We start from the raw sequence: 24,075 nt of genomic DNA on the forward strand, positions 1-24,075 counted from the left end.
AGAAGCGCTGAGCAAAGGCGAGTCCCCAGGCAACGCGGCCGATTTGATCGGCACAAGGCATGCAAGCTCCACCCCCCAGTCATTCTTAGACTCCTTATTGGGTGAGCAACGCAGCCAAGCAACACAGTTGGAGCCTCCCTCCTCCCTGGCCAGGAGGGAGGGAGGGAGGGAGGGAGGGAGGGAGGGAGGGAGGGAGGGGAGCTGCTTCCTTTGAAACCCGGGAAATTTAAGGGACATCATCAATAAGGGACAGCAGCAGGACACGGCGCTGGGATAAGGGACGTTCCTGCCAAATAGGAGACGGTTGACAGCTATGCCTTTGAGGGCCCATCCAAACCTATGGTTCTAGTTCGGATACATTTCCACCAAGTTCAGCTAGCCTTCCCAATCCCCACCATGGCCACCTTACCCCTGAAGTTAAAAAAAAAGGAAGAAGATTTTCCACCTTTAACATTCTGCACTTGAAAACGCTCCATGTGTGCCAGAAACTCTGACAACTCACTAATCTGTCCTGAACACATCTTGTTTGGCAATTATATGGTAATGAACCCTCTCTCCTCGGTTCTTTCCATTCCTGAATGATTCATGCTCCGCTTTTCGGTTCTAAAAGCGCCATTTCGAAGCTTTCCCCCAAATTCCACAATAATGTATCAGTTAAGCCAGAAAAAAAACTTGTGGAGATTTGCAACTTTTCGAGTTCACCTAACACCCCCACCCCAACACAGCAGTTCCCTGTGTGAGTTGTTTGGGATTGATTTAACAACTTCAAAACAAAAAAAGAACACAGACATTGCCTACTAGCATAGGAGACAAATTATCATTGTAGTCAATGGGATAATTGCTAGGCCACAAAATTAGGATTCCCATTGGAATTGATCACACCCAAGGCCACACACTAAAGAATATACAGGAAGCACTTCAAGCATGAAATGATGGGTGATTGTGTGCATTCTGTGGCTGGCAGCTAACATGCTGTTGTTAACACTTCAGTGGCTAACTTTATTGTTCTGTTGAGTTCCTTGTTAGGACTCAAAGTTACAAAAGGCCTTGAACCAGTGGATAGCGTTGTGCCATGAACTCCTCCCACATTTATTTATCCACTTACCATTCTCCATTAATTACTGGGGGGTGGGGTGGGGGAATTGTGTTCTAGAATTATCAAAAGGAGAGAGAATTTTAGAGAAATTTCCCAGGATCAGGTGCAGGGTTTTGTTGTGGAGTTTTTGCTTCTTTTCAAGCTGGCAAAGTTTCCTTCCTTTCATTCCACAAATTATCACTGATGGACCACATTCTGCATACCTCCCTCGGCCTGCACTTTCTGAAAAACCTCCTGACAACCTCTCCTGGGCTTACATTCAAGCGCAGAATGAACTAATTTAGGAGCAGCAAACTAAGCAGGGCCTAGAATCTCTCTGACCCTTTCATAGATCACCGCCTTGTTGTGGCGAAGGGGCTTGAATAAGGAGCTATGAGCCATGCCATGCAGGGCCACCCAGGATGGACAGGTCACAGCCGAGAATTTAGACTAAATGTGATCTACCTGGAGAAATACGACTAAGACGACTAAACAACAAACACCAAACCAAATCCCTCCGAAGCAAGGTTCATTGACCAGCTAGGTAGGCAGGGATTCAAAAATCAGGGAACTGGTGCAAAAGAGTCTTGCAGTCTCTGCCTGGAACAAAAGACTTTGAAACCTGAGACCCACCTAGAGGACTGTTATGTACTGAGCTGAATCCTAGAACAATAGGATCCAGAACGCAGCAGTCTGATTGGTCCGCAGGAGCCACCCAATCCAGCTCCAGGTGGGAGTGAATCAGTGACCTGATTGGCCTGCAGGAGCAGCCAATCAGGCTTCTGGAGGAGGTGAATCCGCAACCTGATTGGCCTACAGGAGCAGCCCAGAATTAGCCAATCACGCAGGGCCCATTGTATAAGTAATGTATATATAGCTAGACTGTTGGGGGAAAGTTTCATCAATTGGTACTATGAGCTGAATAAAGAGCAAATTCACACTCGACTCCGAGTATATTTGATAGACACAGCTGCAGGCCATTTAAACAGTAGTGGGTACCCCCAAAGAAGCCAGGGAGCTGTGGTTCCTTAATTTCAATGGGTTTACTGTATTCTGCCTTAGACCACATCCACACCATACATTTAAAGTACTTAGATACCACTTTAAACAGCCATGGCTTCCCCCAGAGGATGCTGGGAGCTGTAGTTTGCTTAGGGTGCTAAGAGTTATTGGGAGGCCCCTATAGCCCTCACTGAGCTACAATTACCAAACTGGTTTAACAATCAATCTTTCTTCACAGAGAACTCCAGGAATTTTAGCTCTGTGAGGGGACTAGGGAGGTATCACTGTTTAAATATGAAGCTGCTTTAAATTGTATAGTGTACTTGGGGCCTGATTCCATGACTGCCATGGCTCCTAAAGGCCCCAGATCCCACTGCTCTTCCTCACGGTCCCTTGATGTGGGCTGTTCCTCTATCATGTTTACCTTGGGGCAAGGGTGCAAACTTGAATAAAATATTGGGGGGCTCAGTTAAGCCTCCACCCCGCTTAATCGATTACATGACATGGTGCTTGCACACCACTTGATTGGCAATGCCCATCAACTTTGGGGGGCCCCAACCCCCTCAAATATTTTATTGGGGGGGATGAAGCCCCCTCAGCCCCTAGAAGTTGGCTCCTATGCCTTGGGGAGCTCCAGATGGTTTTCTGAAGAGGATTCCTCCAGTGGGGGCATGGCACCGGGTATGCAATCTGCTTTCCTGCAAGCTGTTGGTTTTCTTGAAAGCCCTTCTGAAGCTGTGTCTGACTGTTACGAGCACATTGGTTGTGCTCATTTAGACAGCAAGGGCCATTGGGTGCCAACTGTTTAGGGGACAATTTCCTGGCACAACATCCCAAGCGCCAGATGAAAATGTCAGTTGCCACACGCCCAGGGAACTTTTTTTTTCCTTGGCAGCAAAATGTCTCTCATAATTGATTCTTTTCAACATCTGGTGTGCAGATCAACATGGGCGGCTAACAGTCCAAGAATGGAAGGGCGATTCATTTTCATTGCGACTTAATAAAATAAGCAAGTGAGGTGGGGGACGCGGGGTGTCAGAAACACTTCAAAAAATAGTTATTCCTCCACTCATCTTAACGGGAAAGGGAGCAGTTGGGTGCAGTATGGATTATTACTTAACCAAAGGACTTGTCTTTCAGCATCACAGGGAAGATAATTAAATGTGTAGATAATAAGCCCAATTTCCAGTCCTAGGAACTCATAAAGGATGCCAGGTTCTCTCTCCCCCATTGATATCCGTGCTCAGAATGTGTCGTCCTATTGCTCGTTTTGTGAATAGAAACCCAGCGGAACAAATGTCTCATTGCATGGGTCAGTGGGCCTGCAGGACACTAACACAGCGCTGTTCATAAGGCACTGTTGCACATGCTTTCCCTTTTAATAATCTTGGCACAAACTTCTTTCTGCAGTGCATTCTGGGAAACTAAAGACCCATGCGTCTTGGTGGCTGTCCAACGAGACGCATTTTCCACAATGTGCTCCTTCTGGGGTAGTTTGTCCTCCTTTGGTCCTCACCCTGCACTCAGCTCTCAACTGGCGCTCCTAGAAGTTGTCAGCATGTGACAGTGGCCACACCCTGGGAATGGCTTCAGCTGGGCAACTAAACCAGGAGAGGGTAGCCAATGGGTCTCAAACCCTCAGTGAGTTAAGGGACTTCTCTTGCATGTGAAGACAGGCTTCAATGGGTTGAGTGGAAGAGACCAAGAGTGGGTCCAATGGTCAAAAAGACGGTTTCTGTATGTGCTACAGAGAAAGTGAGGGGTAAATGGAGCTCGTTCACCGTGAAGGTAGTCCATCTAGGAGAAGGAAAACTCTGATTCTTAACCTTCACTGCTTTATGAGATACCTTTGGGAGAAGAAAAGGCTCCGGAGTAAACAATACACTAATCCGGAGTGGAGTCCCAAGGTGGTTGGATGGCATCTTGTACACCTCCTTCCAGCAACTCCTGCAGCCAAGCTGGTGCCAAACATATTGCTCTGCTCTCCTTTGGACCTCATCAGTGAGGCCGAGAGGGGAGTCTTGACATCTGGGCAGCCCAGGACCTCCAGACACATTGCCCAGGCTTGCGCCCTGGAGAGGTCAATTCCGTACTGCTAATGCAGCAGTTTGACTTCATCCCCTGAAGCTCACTCCATTGTCTCTCGAGACAGATGGATACCATCAATTAATTCAGTGGAAGCTGGTGCATAAGGACAAAGCAGGCTCTTCCCCACCAAACTCTGCTGCCTTCTTACTTATGACTAAACAGGGGTTTAGCTTTGCCTGTACCTGGCTCTGACTCCACCTGCTTTTGGCTCTGACTCTACCTACTGTTGGCCTCCCTGCCTTCCTCCTCACCAGTCCCAATGGACACTGCTCTCTACTGTATAGGAGCCTGCAAGTTTGCCTTTAAGGCAGAGGCAGCAAACCCAAGGCCCTCCTTGCCCCACACTCAAAAACTTCTGTTATTATTTATTTAAACTCTGTGTGGCGCCTCAAAAAAATTGCAGATGTTGCCACTGAAGGAGAATGTGGCAATCCCATTCTAAGTTTGCTTGATGCAAAAACCAGGGTCCAATGAGAGATGCAGCTCATCCCTCTGCTAAGACACATTGCCTTTCTTACCAAATCCATTTTGTCTTCCCTCGGAATTCCTCAGGTGTTCTGCCTGAGGGTGAATAGCAAGAGTCACTTTGAATTTTGCTTGAGGCAAAAGCAGAGCACTAGACAATTGGCAGTCCTTCTTGTTTAACAATGGGGACAACAAAAGCTTTTTCTTCACACCTCCACCCACCCTGGCCTCCAAATTGCAGGCCCAATACAAGCATATAAAGCCCTAAACAGCTTGGGGTCTCCCAAGTAACTAAATGACTGCCTTTCCCAGCATCCACCATCTCAAACAATGATCAGCTGGTGAGGCCTTCTTGGTGGTGTCACTGCTAGAAGCTCCCTGGTTTGCATTGATCCATCACAAGGTCTTTTCAGTGGCAGTTCCCCATTTGTGGAATACCCTCGCTGGTGAGGTGTGTCTGCCTCCATCGTTATGAACTTTCAGGAGGAATTTGGAATTTTGGAAACATTCCTGTTTGCCCAGGCATCTGATAGTTGAAAGACACTGTTTCTGGCAACCCTGAGATCAATGAATGAGAGAATGTTTTAAACTGTTTTTAGAAGGGTTTGTTTAAAGGGAAAAAAAGGTTTTATTATGGATATATTCGCTGCCCTGAGCTCCTTTGGGAGAAAGAGTGGAATCTAAAAATTGAAAGAGGAGGAGGGTGGAAAAGAAGAAGAGGGAGGGAGAGAGGGATGGGGAGATTAGTTACCTACAGTAACTGTGCATTTATATATGAAGGCTATTCCAGAGTATGGTTCACAGGATGCAACAGGTAAATGGTTCCACCCTCCAAAACATCTGGTTCTACCACCACTCAGCCACTATTTTGCATCTGTTATAATCATCTCCTTTTCTGATTTCCCTTTGGAGGCTATACAGAAGAAGGGCTGAGTTTGCAGCTTATGTGTTGAAGACCAGAGGCTAAACGTTGCTTGCAAAGGATTAGTGGCCTAAGATGTACGTCTTTCAAATGTTGTGATGGAAAGATCCCACGGGCTTGTAGGCGAGTTTAGTTCCTCAATGCTAGTTGGGGGTAGGGTGGAATTGGTGAAGCAAAGGAGAGTCCTCTTGTAATGGGGGAAAGAGGACAGCAATCTCACCAAGGACAGATGAACAGTCTGAATATTTAAAAGCGATTTAAGGTTCGTCTTGGCCTGTGTGATGGGTGGTTATCAGGGTTCCAACAAATAAGCAAAAATAGACCCAAGAAGTCTGTTCACAACTGCTCTACATCACACATGTTTATCAACACAACTGTGTCATATTCACACTTTACATTTCTAGGTGTCCACACTCTTCTGAAAAGACTCCAGTTTGCAGTCCAGACTTCCTCTTTAAGTTTATGTTATGTAAGACGCAGCATCCCCCCGGAAATAGCAGCAACAGAATAGCACCGGCTGAAACAATATTACCCATCTTCACCATGAGAATGAAACCCTCGGCGACCCAGATTGTATCCAAGCAACCAGGAACTTTGCCAGTATGATGAACAAGACTTGCTACACATTTCCCCCTTATTCTTTTTGGGAGGACTGTTTTCATAAGAAGGCTAACGCACAGGGGAAACCATTATTGAAAAGAAGAATATTTATCTTTCTGCTGCTGTTGTCTAGAGTTGGAACGGCCAACTTTTGGAAGAAACACAACCATAATCCTTCTCCTCATTTGACCCTTAACCTTTTACTTCTCAACTGAACCATATTGAGCCTTTATATATAGCATAGCAAATTTATTGACAACTGTCATTGCCCTATGCCTGTGAGAGCAAGTTTCGTAGCTTAACTATATGCTGCACGATGAAGGACTTTCTTCTTTCTGTCCTGAATCTCCCAACATTCAGATTCAGCAGGTTGTGAGAGGCTGGAACAGACCAATATCATGCTAATCTGACTCAAGAGAAGGCACACACTTATTTAATTCAGCTCTTTATTCAGAACCATGAGGACTAGTATTTACTTCATCTTTGGGAGAAGGTTCATAACTCAGCGATGAAGTACATGCCTTGCATGTAAAAGGCCCCAGGCTGAATTCCTGGCATCTCCACTAAACACCAAAGCAATATATAATTTGCTGCATGTGTGGGATGAAGTGGGAGTCAGAATTCAGGCAACATGCAGGACTTGCACATCTCTAGACTGAATGCACTGAACTATGGAATTCTGGGAGGGTACCTGCCAAATCTCTTCTGAGAAAGGATTTCAAAGCATGGATCTGCTGGCACTAAATCAGGCATCCCCCAAACTCGGCCCTCCAGCTGTTTTGGGACTACAACTCCCATCATCCCTAGCTAACAGGACCAGTGGTCAGGGATGATGGGAATTGTAGTCCCAAAACAGCTGGAGGGAGGAGTTTGGGGGTGCCTGTACTAAATGCTCACCTTCTAGTTGAAGGTAGTCTTCTGAAATGCAGAGGACGGGGGGGGGGGGGACAACTAGCAGCACTCCTCCAAATGATGAGCGAGCTGGGATTTAAGGGCTCAGGTGGTCCTGAAGGTATCCTGACCCCAAGTTGTTTAAGACTTTGTATAGTAATACTTGAACCTACCTCAGTAGTAGACGGGCAACCCGTGTAGGAATAAGGCTGCTAGACATTTTCTAGAGCTTTCAGGGTCTATGAAAGATTACAGAGCCACCCAGAGCTTATCGCGCAAGAGCAGAAGATGTGATGTTCTCCCAATTGCTTTTCTCTCACCCTTCCTCTTGTCCCTTTTGCTGGAGATAAGCTACACTCCACAGAACATGACGTGATTTACAGCTACAAAATAAACTACCCTCATTGTCACCATCTGATATAAGGGGCCAATTTCGAACTCAGTTAATGTGAGCATTTGGAAGATTGCCAGTGGGGGGAGGATCTTGGATTGAAGCCAAAATTAGCCTTACTCAGAGTAGACACATTGAAAATAATGGACATTATGAACTCAGTCCCATTAATTTTAATGGGTTTACTGTAGTCTATCTTAGACCACATTCACACCATACATTTAAAGCATTAAGATACCACTTTAAACAGCCACGGTTTCCCCCAGAGGATTCTGGGAACTGTAGTTTGCTTAGGGTGCCGAGAGTTGTTAGGAGATTCCTATAGTCTTCACTGAGCTACAGTTCCCAAATTGGTTTAACAATCAATCCTTCCTCTCAGTGAACTCTGAAAATTGTATCTCTGTGAGGGTAGTAATAACAACAACAACAACAACAACAACAACAACAACAAGCAGCAACAGCAACAACATTTTGAATTGTGCTTAGAATTGTGCTTAGAAACATAATAGGAGCCAATGTCTTTCAGGACCGGTGTTATGTGGTCTTGGCGGCCACTCCCAGTCACCAGTCTAGCTGCTACATTCTGGATTAATTGTAGTTTCTGAGTCACCTTCAAAGATAGCCCCACATAGAGCACATTGCAGTAGTCCAAGCAGGAGATAACTAGAGCATGCACCACTCTGGTGAGACAGTGCCCAGGCAGGTAGGGTCTCATCCTGCGTACCAGATGGAGCTGGTAGACAGCTGCCCTGGACACAGAACTGACCTGTGACTCCATGGACAGCTGTGAGTCCAAAATTACTCCCAGGCTGCGCACCTGGTCCTTCAAGGGCACAGTTGCCCCATTCAAGACCAGGGTGTCCCCCATACCTGCCCACCCTCTGTCCCCCCAAAACAGTGCTTCTGCCTTGTCAGGATTCAATCTCAATTCGTTAGCCGCCATCCATCCTCCAACCACCTCCAGACCCTCTCACGGGACATTCACCACTGTCACTGGTTCTGATTTAGATGAGAGGCAGAGTTGGGGACATCTCTTAACAACTGCCAACATCTTCAACAAACTACAGCTCCCAGTGTGGTCATCTGCCTCTGAATACAAGTTGCTGAGAATCACAACTGGGAAGAGTGCTGGTGCACTCAGGTCCTGCTTGTAGGCTTCTAACAGGCAGCTGGCTGGCCAGGGTGAGTGAGAACAGAGTTCTGGACTGGGGGGCATTTGGCCTGATCAAGCAGGGCTCTTATGTTCTCATGGTGCAGTGATATTCTCTTCCTGCTCTGGTGGGATGCAGCCCAGGCTCCATGCCTGCTATGCTAACAAACACTCCAGGTTGGCAAACATGAGGAAAGATATGCAAACACAAGATGCTGCTCCTCACCAGGGCTGTCTCGCTCAACTTCTCATTGCCTAAGGCTACCGACTCAAGCAGGCTTGTGAGCAGAAGGAACTGAGCCATATCTAGGATGCAGAATAGAATCATAGAATCATAGAATCATAGAGTTGGAAGAGACCACAAGGGCCATCGAGTCCAACCCTCTGCCAAGCAGGAAACACCATCAGAGCACTCCTGACATATGGTTGTCAAGCCTCTGCTTAAAGACCTCCAAAGAAGGAGACTCCACCACACTCCTTGGCAGCAAATTCCACTGTCGAACAGCTCTTACTGTCAGGAAGTTCTTCCTAATGTTTAGGTGGAATCTTCTTTCTTGTAGTTTGGAACCATTGCTCCGTGTCCGCTTCTCTGGAGCAGCAGAAAACAACCTTTCTCCCTCCTCTATGTGACATCCTTTTATATATTTGAACATGGCTATCATATCACCCCTTAACCTCCTCTTCTCCAGGCTAAACATGCCCAGGCTTGTGAGCAGAAGGAACTGAGCCATATCTAGGATGCAGCAATTTGTCAAGAAACACTAGAACTAATTGAGAAGTAAAGCCTTATTCAGGTGTAGCAAACTTCAGGCCTGGGGGCCAGTGGCAGCCCCCAGAGTGAATGGGGGCACTGTACAGCCAACCTTGGCCTGTTCTCAGCCAGTCCCCATTTGCCAGTCTTCTTGCCTAGCAACTGGTCCAGAGGGTAGCACTGACTGTCTCCTTCCTTCTTCCTTAGACCCAAAGTTGTCTTCATCAAACTCAACAGGAAGGAGGATGGAGATAAAATTAGTTGACTGTCTGACATTGGCTTTTGCTCCACCTACTGTTGGCCTCCTGGCCTTCTGCCCTACCATTGCCAATGGGCACCGGTCACCACTGCTGGAGGCTGGATGCAGCCCTCCAAGCCCCTAGTTCTTGAGACCTGCTCTAGCTACACACCCTCTCCCCAGTCCATCCACCCCCCAACTGCATCAGCCTTGTTTTGCACCATCTTTGGCTCTATTTGCTTAGCTGGGATGTTTCCTTGAACTTAGATAATGCCTCTCATTTGCCTGAATGGGAACTTTCAGCCTAAACTACCTCTCAAGGTTGTGTGAGAAGGCTAGGGAGAGAGGGAGAGTCATGTATGCCACCTTGAGCTCCTTCAGGAAAAGGTAAAGGTAAAGGGACCCATGACCATTAGGTCCAGTCATGACCGACTCTGGGGTTGCGGTGCTCATCTTGCTTTATTGGCCGAGTGAGCCGGCATACAGCTTCCGGGTCATGTGGCCAGCATGACTAAGCCACTTCTGTCGAACCAGAGCAGCGCACAGAAACACCGTTTACCTTCCCACCGGAGCGGTACCTATTTATCTACTTGCACTTTGATGTGCTTTTGAACTGCTAGGTTGGCAGGAGCAGGGACTGAGCAATGGGAGGTCACCCCGTCGTGGGGATTCGAACTGCCAACCTTCTGATCGGCAAGTCCTAGACTCTGTGGTTTAACCCACAGCGCCACCTGTGTCCCTCAGGAAAAGGAGGGATACTTTATTTGATAATGAATTAATTATCTGATGTGGCAAATAAATCCTGTGTGTTATCATTCCTCCCCAAGGACGTGCTCTATGGGGAGCTGGCTTCAGGCACCCCACCCATTGGCAGAACAACTCTGTGTTACAAAGAAGTCTGCAAACATGACATGAAGGCTGGCGACACCAACCCTGCGATGTGGGATGACCACAGTGCCTGGAGACAGGCAGTCAGGTTGTGCATCCATAGCAATGATCAGAGGAGGAATGAATGCTGGGCCTGGGAGAAGCACAGATAGAAGAAACGCCATGGTGCATCTGTAGAAGCACAACCAGATGCCTTCATCTGCCCCGACTGCAACAAAACATGTCTTTCCTGTGTTGGTGTCTACAGCCACAGCAGGCACTGCAACCTTCCAGCAGTTTGAATTCACTCCCAGAAGTGCACTCATCTCCATTGTCTCCCAAGACAGATGGATGCTAACAGCAGCAGCAAAATCATTCCTCTTCCTCCCCAATGAGGTCATCCCAATGGTTTCATTGAATTCTGGGGCTGTCACGACTTTTAAAAGAGATGATCCCAGCTCAAAGATCCTTAACAGAGCTATCACCATCAGAGGGGTCCATCACAGAATCAGGGCTTACTGGGACTTACTCTGAATTGTAACTGAGCCCAACTCCGACAATGACGCAAGTTCCCTAGCTGTGTCGAGGGGACCAGAGACATTTTAAAAGGAACACTGAAAAATAGCTGTAGATTTTCTGATTTGGGAGCCCAGAAACTTTGAGCAAAAGCCAACATCAAAGAGAGAAGCCAGGCTCTCCCATATCATATATTAGCTTGAGATGAGAATGCCTGTGAACATGTGCATTTTGCTCCCTCTTGGCACAAAGAAAATACAAAGCCAGACTCTGCCGCTACCTGACATTAGATCTGGCTCCACCTTCTGTTTGGGCTCCCTGCCTTCAACCTTACCAGTCCCAATGGGCATCATGGAATCATAGGGTTGGAAGGGACCATGAGGATCATCTAGTCCGCCCCCTGCAATGCAGGATCTTTTGCCCAACATGGGGCTCGGACCCATGACCTTGAGATTAGAAGTCCCATTCCCTATGACTGAGCTATGACTCATATTAGTGGGTGAACAATCCAAAACTGGGTGAATTCTGCTTCGCAGCATCAGTCACCACAACATGAGTCTGGCCCCCATGTAGAACTGAGATGGGCCTGTCCATCCTTAAAAATAGGGTAAAGGACCCCTGACAGTTAAGTCCAGTCGTGAACGACTGTGGGGCTGCGGCGCTCATCTTGCTTTACAGGCCGAGGGAGCCAGCATTTGTCCGCAGACAGTTTTTCCGGGTCGTATGGCCAGCATGACTAAGCCGCTCCTGGCAAAACCAGAGCAGTGCACGGAAACACTGTTTATCTTCCCGCCAGAGTGGTACTATTTATCTACTTGCACTTTGACATGCTTTCGAACTGCTAGGTTGGCAGGAGCTGGGACCAAACAACAGGAGCTCACTCCATCAAGAGGATTCGAACTGCTGACCTTCAGATCAGCAAGCCCTAGGCTCAGTGGTTTAGACCACAGCGCCACCTGTGTCCCACTGCCCATCCTTGCTTCAGAGTAATAAATACCAGGGGAACAAACTGCAGTACCCTGCTTATGGAAACATCCAGCTGACTATTCTGGATAACAGGATGTTGGTCTGATCCCATGGGCTCTTTTCTACATGCACATATGAGACAGGGGCTAAAATGGAACTCCGCTTTGGGTCCACCAAGACCTTTGAAATTACTTCTTTTATTAAAAACACCACAAGACTGTGATGGAAGACTAGCAAATGCAAAGGTCTGGGAAGTGGAGAGAATTCAGGCCATCCCCACCAATGGTTCACTTTGTTTGGTTTAGAAATAAAGTTTCCAGCATGAGCCAGCTAATTAATTTAAATGAAAATGCCACAGCTAATTGTAGCCTATCACCGCTGTGTGGATGCATGGAGATTCCAGTAACACAATGGAAGGCAACAGCTCCAGAGGAGCGATTATCATGTACTGGGCCCATAATCCCCAAAAGGGGGTGTGTGGAATCACACAATAGACTCTAATGGTTTCCAAGGAGCTGTTACTAAACATCAGGTAAATAAAAAAATCTCATTGAAATGTAGTTTATGCATTGAGACCTTTCTACTGCAGATGCAAATTAGCAGATCCAGTTGCCTTGAACAAACATTAAGGATTCATAAGGCTGAACCCAAAGACTGCTGCTTTTCAGAAGCATTTTTGGTTTTGTCTGTCAAAACCCCGCAATCTTTTCAACCAACTATAGGAACACCTCCAAAAATGTCACCTATTCACACCATTTTCTCTTCCCCTTTCTCTCAGATGGGCTTGGTTTCCTCACTTGGCTAAATCTGATTGCCTATGTATCATTGTGATGTCATCCCATTCAGCTGTGCGATTGCTGATTGGCTGGGATCATCCACGAAAGAGGGAGATGCAAATACCAGGAGGCAAAGAATGATGCCAAATAAAAAATAGATGACAATAAATGGGACTGGGAAAGGTGAGCATTCTAACAATCAAAGCATTTTTCAGGAAATATTTCTCTCCTTCCCCAGTTCCCACATCTACAGAAACAGAATGAAACATGAAACAGAATAATATAACAAAGGAGGAGGTAGATTCTTACCATCGCAAGTGGAACAATTCCTGCAAAAGTTGCTTGGCTGACAAAGATCTCGGAGACCACCAGCTCGCTCACAGACTCATCTCGGGGGTATTCCACCTGCCAGGTGATTTGCTGGGCCCCCACCAGGCCACTACTGTTGTCTATCTCAAAATCCATCTGAAAGATCTCATAAGAAGAGACATTCGCCCTGAAAAATTAAAAGGTGGTGTTACTGGGAATTTGAAATTGGATCATTTTTTTAACATATTACATAACCTTTCATATTTGGACAGAAAAAGAAAAGAGTGAGATTCCTTAAATTGTTGCTGGACGGAGGGTGGGCCCCTCTGGCAATCATACTAGAGGGCTTAGATATGCCTGTTGTTGTCAGACCACCTAAATCAGCCAACATGTCCCCTTCTCAGAACAGTAGATCTTCAGATTTTCTAATTGTTCGTATTTACAGGAGCCAGGCAACAAGCTTTCTCCTAGGACAGTGATGACCAAACTTGGCCCTCCAGCTGTTTTGGGACTATAATTCCCATCATCCCGGACCACTGGTCCTGTTAGCTAGGGGTGATGGGAGTTGTAGTCCCAAAACAGCTGGAGGGCTGAGTTTGGCCATCAGTGTCCTAGGAGAACTCGCAGGCAAATTTGGAGGGGGTCAAAAGGAGAGTGAAGTTACTCACCCCTTTGCCTGCAGCCACCCCTTTTTCACAGTGGGAAACAGTAGAAGCTCCTTGCAGCCACCAGTGCTGGCCATCATCCCCACCCCAACCAAGCTTTCTCCATGCAACATTGCACAATGATGCAACACAGTCTCCCTAAAAACCCCATCATCCCTGACAATTGCCCAGAGAGAGGCTGCGGCTGCTAGGAGCTGGAAATCCAACCATATTTGGATGGCCACGGGTTCCCTGTCAATGTCCAAGGCCAATAAACTGGCCACATTACGCCCAGTGAAAATGCCCAAAGTAGAATTCTGAGCACCAGAATCTCTAGGAAACACAGTTTTCCAGAGCTCCTGAGGCTTTGGAAGGTATGATATGATAGCATAACTAAAAAACAATACTGGGTGATTAATAGCTCCTTATCATAACCTTGGGGTCCTAGATTTCAGTGGTGCCCCTGCGGTGTCTCCAAGGCTCTGGGCCCAATTGCACAGAGGATGTTGGGAGCTTCAGACCCAGAACACCTGAAGAGCCACAGGTTGTGCTCCAGTAGTTCAACCTATACACCATGGAGTAATCTTTGCAAGAGTTGGCGTCCATATACATCCTTATAGACCTACACTGGCTCACAGTATGTTTCCGAGCACAATTCAAAGTGTTGGTGCTGACCTTTACAGCCCTAAACAGCCTCGGTCCAGTATACCTGAAGGAGCATCTCCACCGCCATCATTCTGCCCGGACACTGAGGTCCAGCACCAAGGGCCTTCTGGCGGTTCCCTCGCTGCGAGAAGCCAAGTTACAGGGAATCAGGTAGAGGGTCTTCTCGGTAGTGGCACCCGCCCTGTGGAACGCCCTCCCAGCAGATGTCAAAGAGTAAAACAACTATCAGACTTTTAGAAGACATCTGAAGGCAGCCCTGTTTAGGGAAGCTTTTAATGTTTGGTGAATCATTGTATTTTAATATTCTGCTGGAAGCTGCCCAGAGTGGCTAAAGAAACCCAGCCAGATGGGTGGGGAATAAAATAATAATAATAATAATAATAATAATAATAATAATAATAATGCACTTATGGGTGATGCCTAGCTGTGCCAGTGTTATGTATATGTCTCCAAACTGGATTCCCTCCAAATGTTCTTCGAGTTCACCAGGGATGATGGGCGTTGGCACCACATTGGGAAAGGCTTGGAATAGCTAGAGTGTATAATAGGCAGGAAACTGTGGTCCTCGAAGTGCTGTTAGACCACAACTCCCATCATCCCCAGCCAGCATAGCCAACGGTCAAGGATGATGGGAATTGGGGTCCAGCAAAATCTGGAGGGCGCCACCTTATCTTTCTCTACCATAGGATACTAAAGGGAGTAGGACGTGACGATGTTTTAGAAAGGAAAGCTCTTTGTATAATCCTCATGCTGGGCGCAGGTCTGACTCTGGTTGAGTAAAAGGGTGAAGGCTGCACAATTCCAATGAAGACAGCTTTAAAGTTAAGGAATGGTGATGCCCTTCTTTCCTTTCCCCTGCAGACAATCTGCATACACCAAGCAGGGCAGGCATTTGCAAAAAAATAAAATAAAACCAACACAAGGTGCTTGCGTTGTCTTAATCTCCTTTTTTTAGTGGCGCTGCAGAAACAGCTGTACTCACCTGTCAGAGCAGTTCTGTTCTAATTAGGTTTCATGTCTCAGACTGTCTCTCTCATATATATATATATATATATATATATATATATATATATATATATATATCCCCCAGAGAAAACTTCTTACAAAGTGAGCTTACCAGCCACTGAAAATGCTTTACACGTTGGCAGGCATTGAGCCCTCTGAAAAGATTGTGACACTTCTGCCACTCCTTGAACGCTTGATTTTATCCCTCCATCTCACAGACAGATCATTTGGCCCAAGCCTGGCAGTATCTGGGACACAGAATCCCCCACGGAGAAGACTGCAATCAACCTGTGGCCCTTGTTCCGTGCCTCTTCCCAGGCCGTAGTTATAATGAGCCACAGCACGAAAACTTTCCAAAGTGGATTTATTTTATTTTATTTCACCTCTCGCGTGGTCCACAGCCCTTTTGCTGTCCCGGGAGTCTTTGTTCTAACACTCACCCCATTGACCCCAAGCCTTTCCTAGAGTATGAAGACTGATCGGTACTTCCTTCCCTGGCTCGAAAGGTTATTAACTGTCAGTTCCAAGTTGTGTCTGTCATCAGCAAATTCAGGAACTCAGCAAAATCCCCAAGTTTGCAAGGGATCTTCAGAAAAGGCTGGGGGAACTTGTCCAACTCACAGAGTAATAGAACTGTAGAGTTGGAAGGGACCCCAATGGTCATCCAGTCCAACCCCTTGCAATGCAGGAATTTCAACACATGGTTCCCCCATCCAATCTGAAACCAGACCAGGCCCTGCTTAGCTTTGCAAATGGGCGAGCAGTTCTATTGCAGCTCCCTTCAGCTTAGTTCCACTCTTCAGGGCAGACAAGTAATGGCACAGAAACCAGCAGGGTCCCAATACAGCACATACAATGCAGAAAGTGAACATGAGTGCCCAGCCTGGAAGGTATGGGGAGGCAGGAGCCTGATACAGGGATAGGGAGAGATTCAGTTCACTTGGCATTTGAACGCAAACCTTCCTGATTTCCACTTCTCAAAATGTAAACACATCATCATCATCATCATCATCATCATCATCTTATTTGTATGCTTTTGTAGCTGGAGTCAGTCCGGGCTTCGCCCTCCCAGGCCATGTGGGAAAAGGCCTGCAAGGCAGGGAGCAGGACTTCCAGGATTCACAGCCAAGATGTGACTGGCACCCACATGGCACTCTCAAAATTCCAAGGGTGCCAATTTCCATAGTGGGGGGGGGGACATGTTTAAGGCAGCTTACAACATGAAAAAAAAGGTAAAGGTAAAGGACCCCTGACAATTAAGTCCAGTCGCAGATGACTCTGGGGTTGTGGAGCTCATTTCGCTTTACAGGACGAGGGAGCCGGCGTTTGTCCGCAGACAAGTTCCGGATCATGTGGCCAGCATGACTAAGCCGCTTCTGGTGCAACAGAACACCGAAACCAGAGCAAGTGCATGGAAACACCGTTTACCTTCCTGCCAGAGCAGTACCTATTTATCTACTTGCACTTTTTGGCGCGCTTTCAAACTGCTAGGTTGGCAGGAGCTGGGACCGAGCAATGGGAGCTCACCCCATTGTGGGGATTCGAACCGCCGACCTTCTGATCGGCAAGCCCAACAGGCTCAGTGGTTTAGACCACAGCACCACCCATGTCCCCTACAACATGAAAAGATTTACATAATTATGAACATAACAAAAGTAGCCATAAACAATAAATAAAACACATCAACAGGCGTACAACCAAACTGAGCAGTCTTCCCATAACACTCATAATGTCTAAAAGTAAAGATTAATAATAATAATATCAATAACAGCAACAAAAAGCCCAAGAAAAACCTCTAAACAATACCCCAGCCCAAGAGTCTGTTGAGCAGCCTCAGCTTTTGTAGTTGGAGTCAGTCAGTCAGTCAGAGCCCCTCCTTCCCAGGCCAGGTGGGGAAAAGGCCAGCAAGGCAAAGACCACGTCTTCCAGCAATCACAGCCAAGGTGGTCTCTGGCCTCTTCAGCAGCCTCAGCTTTTGTAGTTGGAGTCAGTCAGTCAGTCAGAGCCCCTCCTTCCCAGGCCAGGTGGGGAAAAGGCCAGCAAGGCAAGGACCACATTTTCCAGCAATCACAGCCAAGGTGGTCTCTGGCCTCTTCAGCAGCCTCAGCTTTTGTAGTTGGAGTCAATCAGGTCCTTGCCCTGCCAGGTCAGGTGCAAAGGCAAGCAAGGCAGGGAGCGGGTCTTGAGTGGGTATCTGTTCCTTTTGGGGGGCGGTGCAGCCACTGGATGCAGGCCTGGCAGACTCATTCCCCTTTAGTACCTCAATCTCCATAACTGCAGAGAAGTCAAGATGCACAGCCATGATAGGAGCATAAGATGAGCCTGCTAGATCTGGCCAGCAGCAAGTCTAGTCCTTTTCTCCCAGTGGCAAACCAGAGAGCTGGCTGCAGCTGATCCCTGGCCTGAATTTACCATTTCAAACAGTGGCTTTAATTATGTTATTTCAAGATTCAGTGAAGGCATTGCCAAAGAATGGGCTATAAATATTCTGAGTAAACCAACAGAAATGAAAGGTATTCTAGTGACTGCTCATGCATGCTGGCCATTGGCTCTCCTCAACAAGAAGAACTCCAAAGGCTTCCTGTTCAGGCTGGAACTTGACTACAGATTAGCTGTCATAAGACATGATAAGAACATCACAGTCCTCAATCCTGTTAGATTCTGCACCTCACACCACGTTCCTTCTGAAGGAAGACAAAACTTCAAACTTGCATAAACTCCTCCTCTCTTTCTGGTACTTCCTTCCTCCACCATTTTATTTTCAGTTTGCCCAATAACAGAGATATTCCCCACCTTCTGCAAACTTAGCAAAATTCAAGTTTCAATGGAATTTTGAAAGAAGGGGAGAAAATATTTGATTTGGGTTTAAAAAAAAAAACCAAAAAAAAACCCAACACGGTTATTTCCTGCAAGCAGAAGGAAAAGACCTTATAATTTTAGGCAGCTGGCAAGCTTGCTAATAAGTCCATTTCTATGGAAATGAGTTCGTAACTATTAATTTTGCCTGCTCCTGATCTATTCTTGATGTGCTTTTCAAATTTAGAAAAGCAATTCATGATTCTCTCAATTTGGTAATTACTGACTCCCTTTGATGAATCCAGCCCAGTGTTTCAGACATGAGACATTCATTAGACATATTTCTTTCTGGTGAAGGGGGTGGGGGGCAGAAATAATAAAAAGCACCACTTAGTTTTATTGCTTCCCTGCAGTCTTAAGTGAGTAGGTCCACTGAACAAAGCCTAGTCATGGAATCCTATTTTTTGTTGTAATGGCACTTTCTTTTGTGGGGGGCGAGAACGGACTTTCTGCAGACTTTTTTAGCCTTTGACATGACTCTGAACTGTGTCACAAATTTAAATTACTCCAGTGTCATCAAAGACGGATGTGGAAACTACTTGGGTGGACTTTAATTCCCATGGGAATTTTTCTGTCGTAATGTTTCCATTTCAATGGGGGCTCTGGCTTTGGGCCCCGTGGCCCAATTATTTGCAATTTTTGCTTACACCACCATAGGAGAGTAAGTTGTAGGGATGTTGCCAAGCAAGGAATGGAGGATTTGAGAAGAAGATCTGCAGGCTCAGAGCATGGCAGGAGATAGGGCATTTCCGTTTGACACAGGGTGTCATTTCCAATCAAACTTTGTGTACACCATCACCACAGTAGCCAGGAGAGCAATTTGTAGAGAAGGTGCTCACCAAGAAGCAGAGTGTTGAGAAGAAGACTTCCAGGTTCATACCATAATGGGAGATTTGGCACAAGGCACCATTTACAGACAGGTGACATCATTGCACCCTTTCTGGCACCAGGTTGAGACTCCTGTTTGCCTATGCCAGATGTTACTAACCCACTGGGACCAATTGGCACCCTTGGAATTTTGAGAGTGCCATGTGGGTGCCAGTCACATCTTGGCTGTGAATCCTGGAAGTCCTGCTCCCTGCCTTGCAGGCCTTTTCCCACATGGCCTGGGAGGGCGAAGCCCGGACTGACTCCAGCTACAAAAGCTGAGGCTGCTGAACAGACTCTTGGGCTGGGATGTTGTTTAGGAGATTTTGTTGGGTAGGGGGTTGTTGAAGTTATTGATATTAATTTGCAGCTTTATTTTTAGATATTATAATTTATGTGGAGATTGTTCAAATTGGATGTGTATTTTTTGATGTTTTATTTATTGTTTATGAGTACCTTTGTTAGGTCTGTAATTACACTGAAAAGTTTAAGTTGTAAACTACCTTGAGCATGCAAGGGCCAAACTAGGCTTTTTTCACATGGGTCAGAACCCAGTTTGGCACACACACCCTACACACATTTGCATACATACGCACACAAACAGGATGGGAGCCTCAATGGTTCAAACCGCAACTGAACAGGAAGAGCAAACTTTTTTTTATTCATTTCAGATTTTTGAAGGGACCTTCCTTTCACAAGCACCATATGATAGGTGGTACATGACCCCAGTCAAGCTTGCTAAGATTTATCATTTGCCCAATAATAAATGCTGGAAATGTAATGAGACTGAAGGTACCTTCTTTCACCTTTGGTGGACCTGCCCGAAGATTAAAGCTTTCTGGGAAATGATTTATAATGAAATTAAGAAAGTACTTAAATGTACTTTTCATAAGAAACCAGAGGCATTTCTTTTGGGTATGGTGGGCCAACTGGTGCCAAGGAGGGACAAGATCTTTTTTATGTATGCCACAACGGCAGCAAGGATTCTACTAGCAAAGTATTGGAAGACACAAGAGCTACCCACGCTGGAAGAATGGCAGGCGAAAGTGATCGACTATATGGGACTGGCAGAAATGACTGGCAGAATCCGCGACCAGGAGAAAGAAACTGTGGAGGAAGATTGGAAGATGTTTAAAGTATATCTTAAAAATCGCTATAAAATTGAGGACTGTTAAAGTGTGAAGGGAAAGGAAGATGTATAATTACAGCTATATTTATTCTTTTTGACTTAATGTAATATTGAAAAGGGGAATAAGTTTAAATTTTAATTGGCTAAAAGAGTTGCTGAAAAATTGTGAAATTAGGATGCAAAAAGGGGAAGGTATGGGGAAGTCCGAGAAAAGAGGCTTACGAAAAGGAGGTTAAGAAAGTAGGATTATTTTTTTTCTGTGTGTGTCTGTTGTTGTATGTATTGTTTAGTGTTGTGTTGATAAAATTGGAAAATCAATAAAAAATTATAAAAAAAAACCACAAGCACCATATGAGATACTGACAAACTGATTGGTTGCACCACATTGGTGACCCCAGGTCTAGGCATTTAAAATTGCTGGGCTGCTTTAGTTCTACTCTGTCAATTGTTTTGGATTTTTGACAGTTTTGGTTTGCTGTGCTTGTTATGGAGGTTGCTTTTTATTGTACATACTTGGGGTTCCGCTCCTGCTTGCATTGCTCACCAGCTCTGCTTATCTCCCTTAGACCTCACCAACACCCACCTCCCTCCCCTTAACAGCTCACCCCAAACCCACCCAGACAAACCATTCTCTGAAGCAGCATCCCTCCCCATAACATTGCTTCGTGGTGTCTTAAGAAGGGGTTCATTGCTTCAGAGAGCAGTTGGACTTTCCAAGTTCTCTGCCTCGCCACTGTCTTAGCAGCCTTGGCTGCATACTTTGCCACTCTCTCACTGGCCACTGTGGTCTGTGCAAGCCACTACTTTGCAAGCTTCTGCCACCTGCTCTCTCACAGGCCTCTGCCATCCAGCCACCCACTTGTTTTCTCACTGGCCTCCTGATAAATTTGTCCTCACACTAGTTTGCAGCACCACCTATTGAAAGCCATGCAAACTGTAGTATGACAACATACTTACAATTTTATATATTATCTATTAGTTACAGTGTATGAACAATGTTATTCATGCTTATTTGTACACTCCCCTGGTATCCTTAGAAATATTTTCAAATAAAAAGGCTGAAAGTCCTCATGGTAAGTGTACTGCCAGAATGGAGAACATATAGCCCTGGAGTTGTTGCTGGACTATAACAACTGCCCTCATCCTGGACCTTTGTGTCTGCAGATGAGAGTTGCCTGGATAGAGTAGAACAGTTCAGGACCATGGACAGCTCATTATAGTGTTTGTTGCGAGGTAAATCTAGATCAGTGTTTCCCAAGGGTGCGATATTCCAAGGGGGGCACAGGTGGAAAATGTGTAAATGAGGGGGCACAGCAAGAGGCTAGGGGGGCACAGAGGGAAGTGAGAAGTGAAGAAAAAAATCATTCTGTAAAATAAGAAAAATCCTGATTGGCTGGCTATCTGCTTGGCCAATCACAAGCAGGTAAGGGGACAGCCCACTAGGGCTGAGTACTTGTTTTTGCCACATGCATTTTCTTGGCGCAGTCTGGTGGGAGAGGACAATCTCTGAGGCTCCCATTTTGACCAGTAAAAGGTAAAGGTACCCCTGACCATTAGGCCCAGTCACGAACAACTCTGGGGTTGCGCGCTCATCTCGCTCTATAGGCCGAGGGAGCCGACGTTTGTCCGCAGACAGTTTTTCTGGGCCATGTGGCCAGCATGACTAAGCCGCTTCTGGCAAACCAGAGCAGTGCACGGAAACGCCATTTACCTTCCCGCCGGAGCGGTACCTGTTTATCTACCTGCACTTTGGCGTGCTTTCAAACTGCTAGGTGGGCAGAATCTGGGACCAGTAGAGCTTGCAATTCAGAACCCTCAGATCTGGTAAATGGGGGGCGGCAATGGGTAGGCCTTGGGAGAGCCAGAGCTGCTTGTTGTTGCTGCCAATGTTGGGCCCGTTGGCAGCCTGGGCCTGACTCTGGAATATACAGGGTGCAATCCACCCCAGTGCCTAGTGGATCAGGGCCTTCAGATGTCACCGAGTGGCACAAGGTCCGTTGGCAGTGTCTGCCCAGCTCTGGAAGGCACTGGATGAAATCCACCCCAGTGCCTAGCTGAGCAGGGATGTCTGAGTGCTGCTGACTTGCATATAGTAAATTATAGTAAAGTATCTACTTAGAAAAAGTTGCACTGAGTTCAATGGGCCTTACTCCAAGGTAAGGGTGTGTGGGGCTATAGGGTTTTATCTAGGCAGCCAGGGCTCCTCTGGATGACAAGATCTTTTTGCACCAGGTGAGTGCTTTTAAAATTCTCCCATATATACAGAACTCCCTGTTCGCCTTTTGGACTGTATCTACAGTTTTCCCCCTCTGTGTCAAATAACTGGGCTCAAATAAGTGTTCTTTACTTTTTATAATATATGGAAGATGGATCTCCCCCAGGAAGTTCTGGTCTCTCCTTCCTTGGGAGTTTTCTAAGCAAAGATTGAATGGCCATCTGTCATGGATGCTTTAGCTGAGTTTCCTACATTGCAGGGGGTTGGACTAGATGACCCTCGGGGTCCCTTCCAGCTCCACAATTCTATGTTTTTCTGCCTCAACAATATTTCATTATGTTCCTATCATTTTATGTAATGGTATTTTGTATTAATTATAAAAATTATAAATAAAATATGTTCTATTTACAAACAAAACATTTAAATAGCTAGCTTTCTACCGGTAGGACTTGGGGGGAGCACGGGCATAGCTAGGAAGGGGGCAGGCTTTTGTTAGGGGGGCAGAACCTCAGATTTGTATTGATTTGTATTGATTTTTACTTATTGGGGGGCAGCTGCCTCCCTTGTCCTCCTTGGCTATGCCCATGGGGGAGCCACAGGAAGGAAACAAGGTCGAAAGGGGTCACAGTCAAAAAAAAAGGTTGGGAAACACTGATCTAGATGAGAGGCAAATCCACATGCAGAGAGCTTGGAATGTTGCTCCAGCAATAATCTGAAGGCCACTGCAAGGTCAAGCAGTCCAAAGGCAAAGATGGTGTCTGAAACTCTGCATCCTCAGAGGAAAACTACCGTATTTTTTGCACCATAACACTCACTTTTTTCCTCCTAGAAAGTAAGGGAAAATGTCTGTGCGTGTTATGGAGGGAATGCCTATGGGTGGCGGGGGGATCTGCTGCAGTCGTGAGCAGAGGATCCATGGTTCCCCTTCCTTCCCTCCTCCGTGGCTCGCTTTGAAACAGCAAAGCGGGAGAAGAGCCGCTGAGTGGGGAGGAGAGAGGGACAGAGAGCCTGCTTCTTTAAAGGAGCAAAGCGGGAGAGGAGAGGAGCTGCTTACATGAGTGTAAGCGGCTCCTGTCTGGTTGGTTCCTTTAAGCAAGCAGGCTCTCTGTCCCTCTCTCCTCCCCACTCAGCTCGCTACATAGCAGCAAAGTTTTTCAGCTCACTAAGCCGGGGGATGAGCGGGGAGGAGGAAGAAAAGCAGAGCCTGCTTGCTTTAAAGGAGCAAAGTGGGAGAGGAGAGGAGCCTTCTCCCCTTATACCCCTCTTCTGCATTATTAGCAGCATCCTTCTCCACCCACCCCACGCGTGCTCCTTGTCCCTTGAGTGCTTTTCCTTCCCTCCCCACTTAAAACGTGGTTACAAAGCACGGATCCACATGGATCCTCAGGATTTTTGCACTGGGTCACCCCAAATTCACCATCAGATCACATGTCCGTGGCCACAGCATGAACCACAAAAATCATACATCCACTGTTTCGTTTAGAATTTTTTTTTCTTGTTTTCCTCCTCTAAAAACTACGTGCGTATTATGGTCGGGTGCGTGTTATAGAGCGAAAAATACGGTACTTGTTCCCCTTAAGGTGACCTTGGCTTTAAAAGAGGTGGAAGATCGTCTCTGAAGTAGGTGAATGCCTGAGACCAAAACAGTAGCCCTTCCCTCATGACTAAGAACTGGGAAGAGAGGGC

At 46.4% G+C, this 24,075-nt stretch overlaps 1 protein-coding gene across 2 annotated transcripts in view; it reads right to left on the bottom strand.

The window, feature by feature from the left end:
• TMEM132B (transmembrane protein 132B) overlaps positions 1-24,075 on the bottom strand; it is a 404,412-nt gene that overhangs the window by 103,686 nt on the left and 276,651 nt on the right. For both annotated transcript variants that reach the window (XM_081842228.1, XM_081842229.1), the window contains one exon: positions 13,008-13,194. In XM_081842228.1, coding sequence (XP_081698354.1) covers positions 13,008-13,194 — 187 coding nt within the window. The remainder of the gene's footprint in view (positions 1-13,007; positions 13,195-24,075) is intronic.

Source organism: Podarcis erhardii (assembly GCF_964252035.2).
Source record: "Podarcis erhardii genome assembly, chromosome: 15".
Classification (NCBI taxonomy): domain Eukaryota; kingdom Metazoa; phylum Chordata; class Lepidosauria; order Squamata; family Lacertidae; genus Podarcis; species Podarcis erhardii.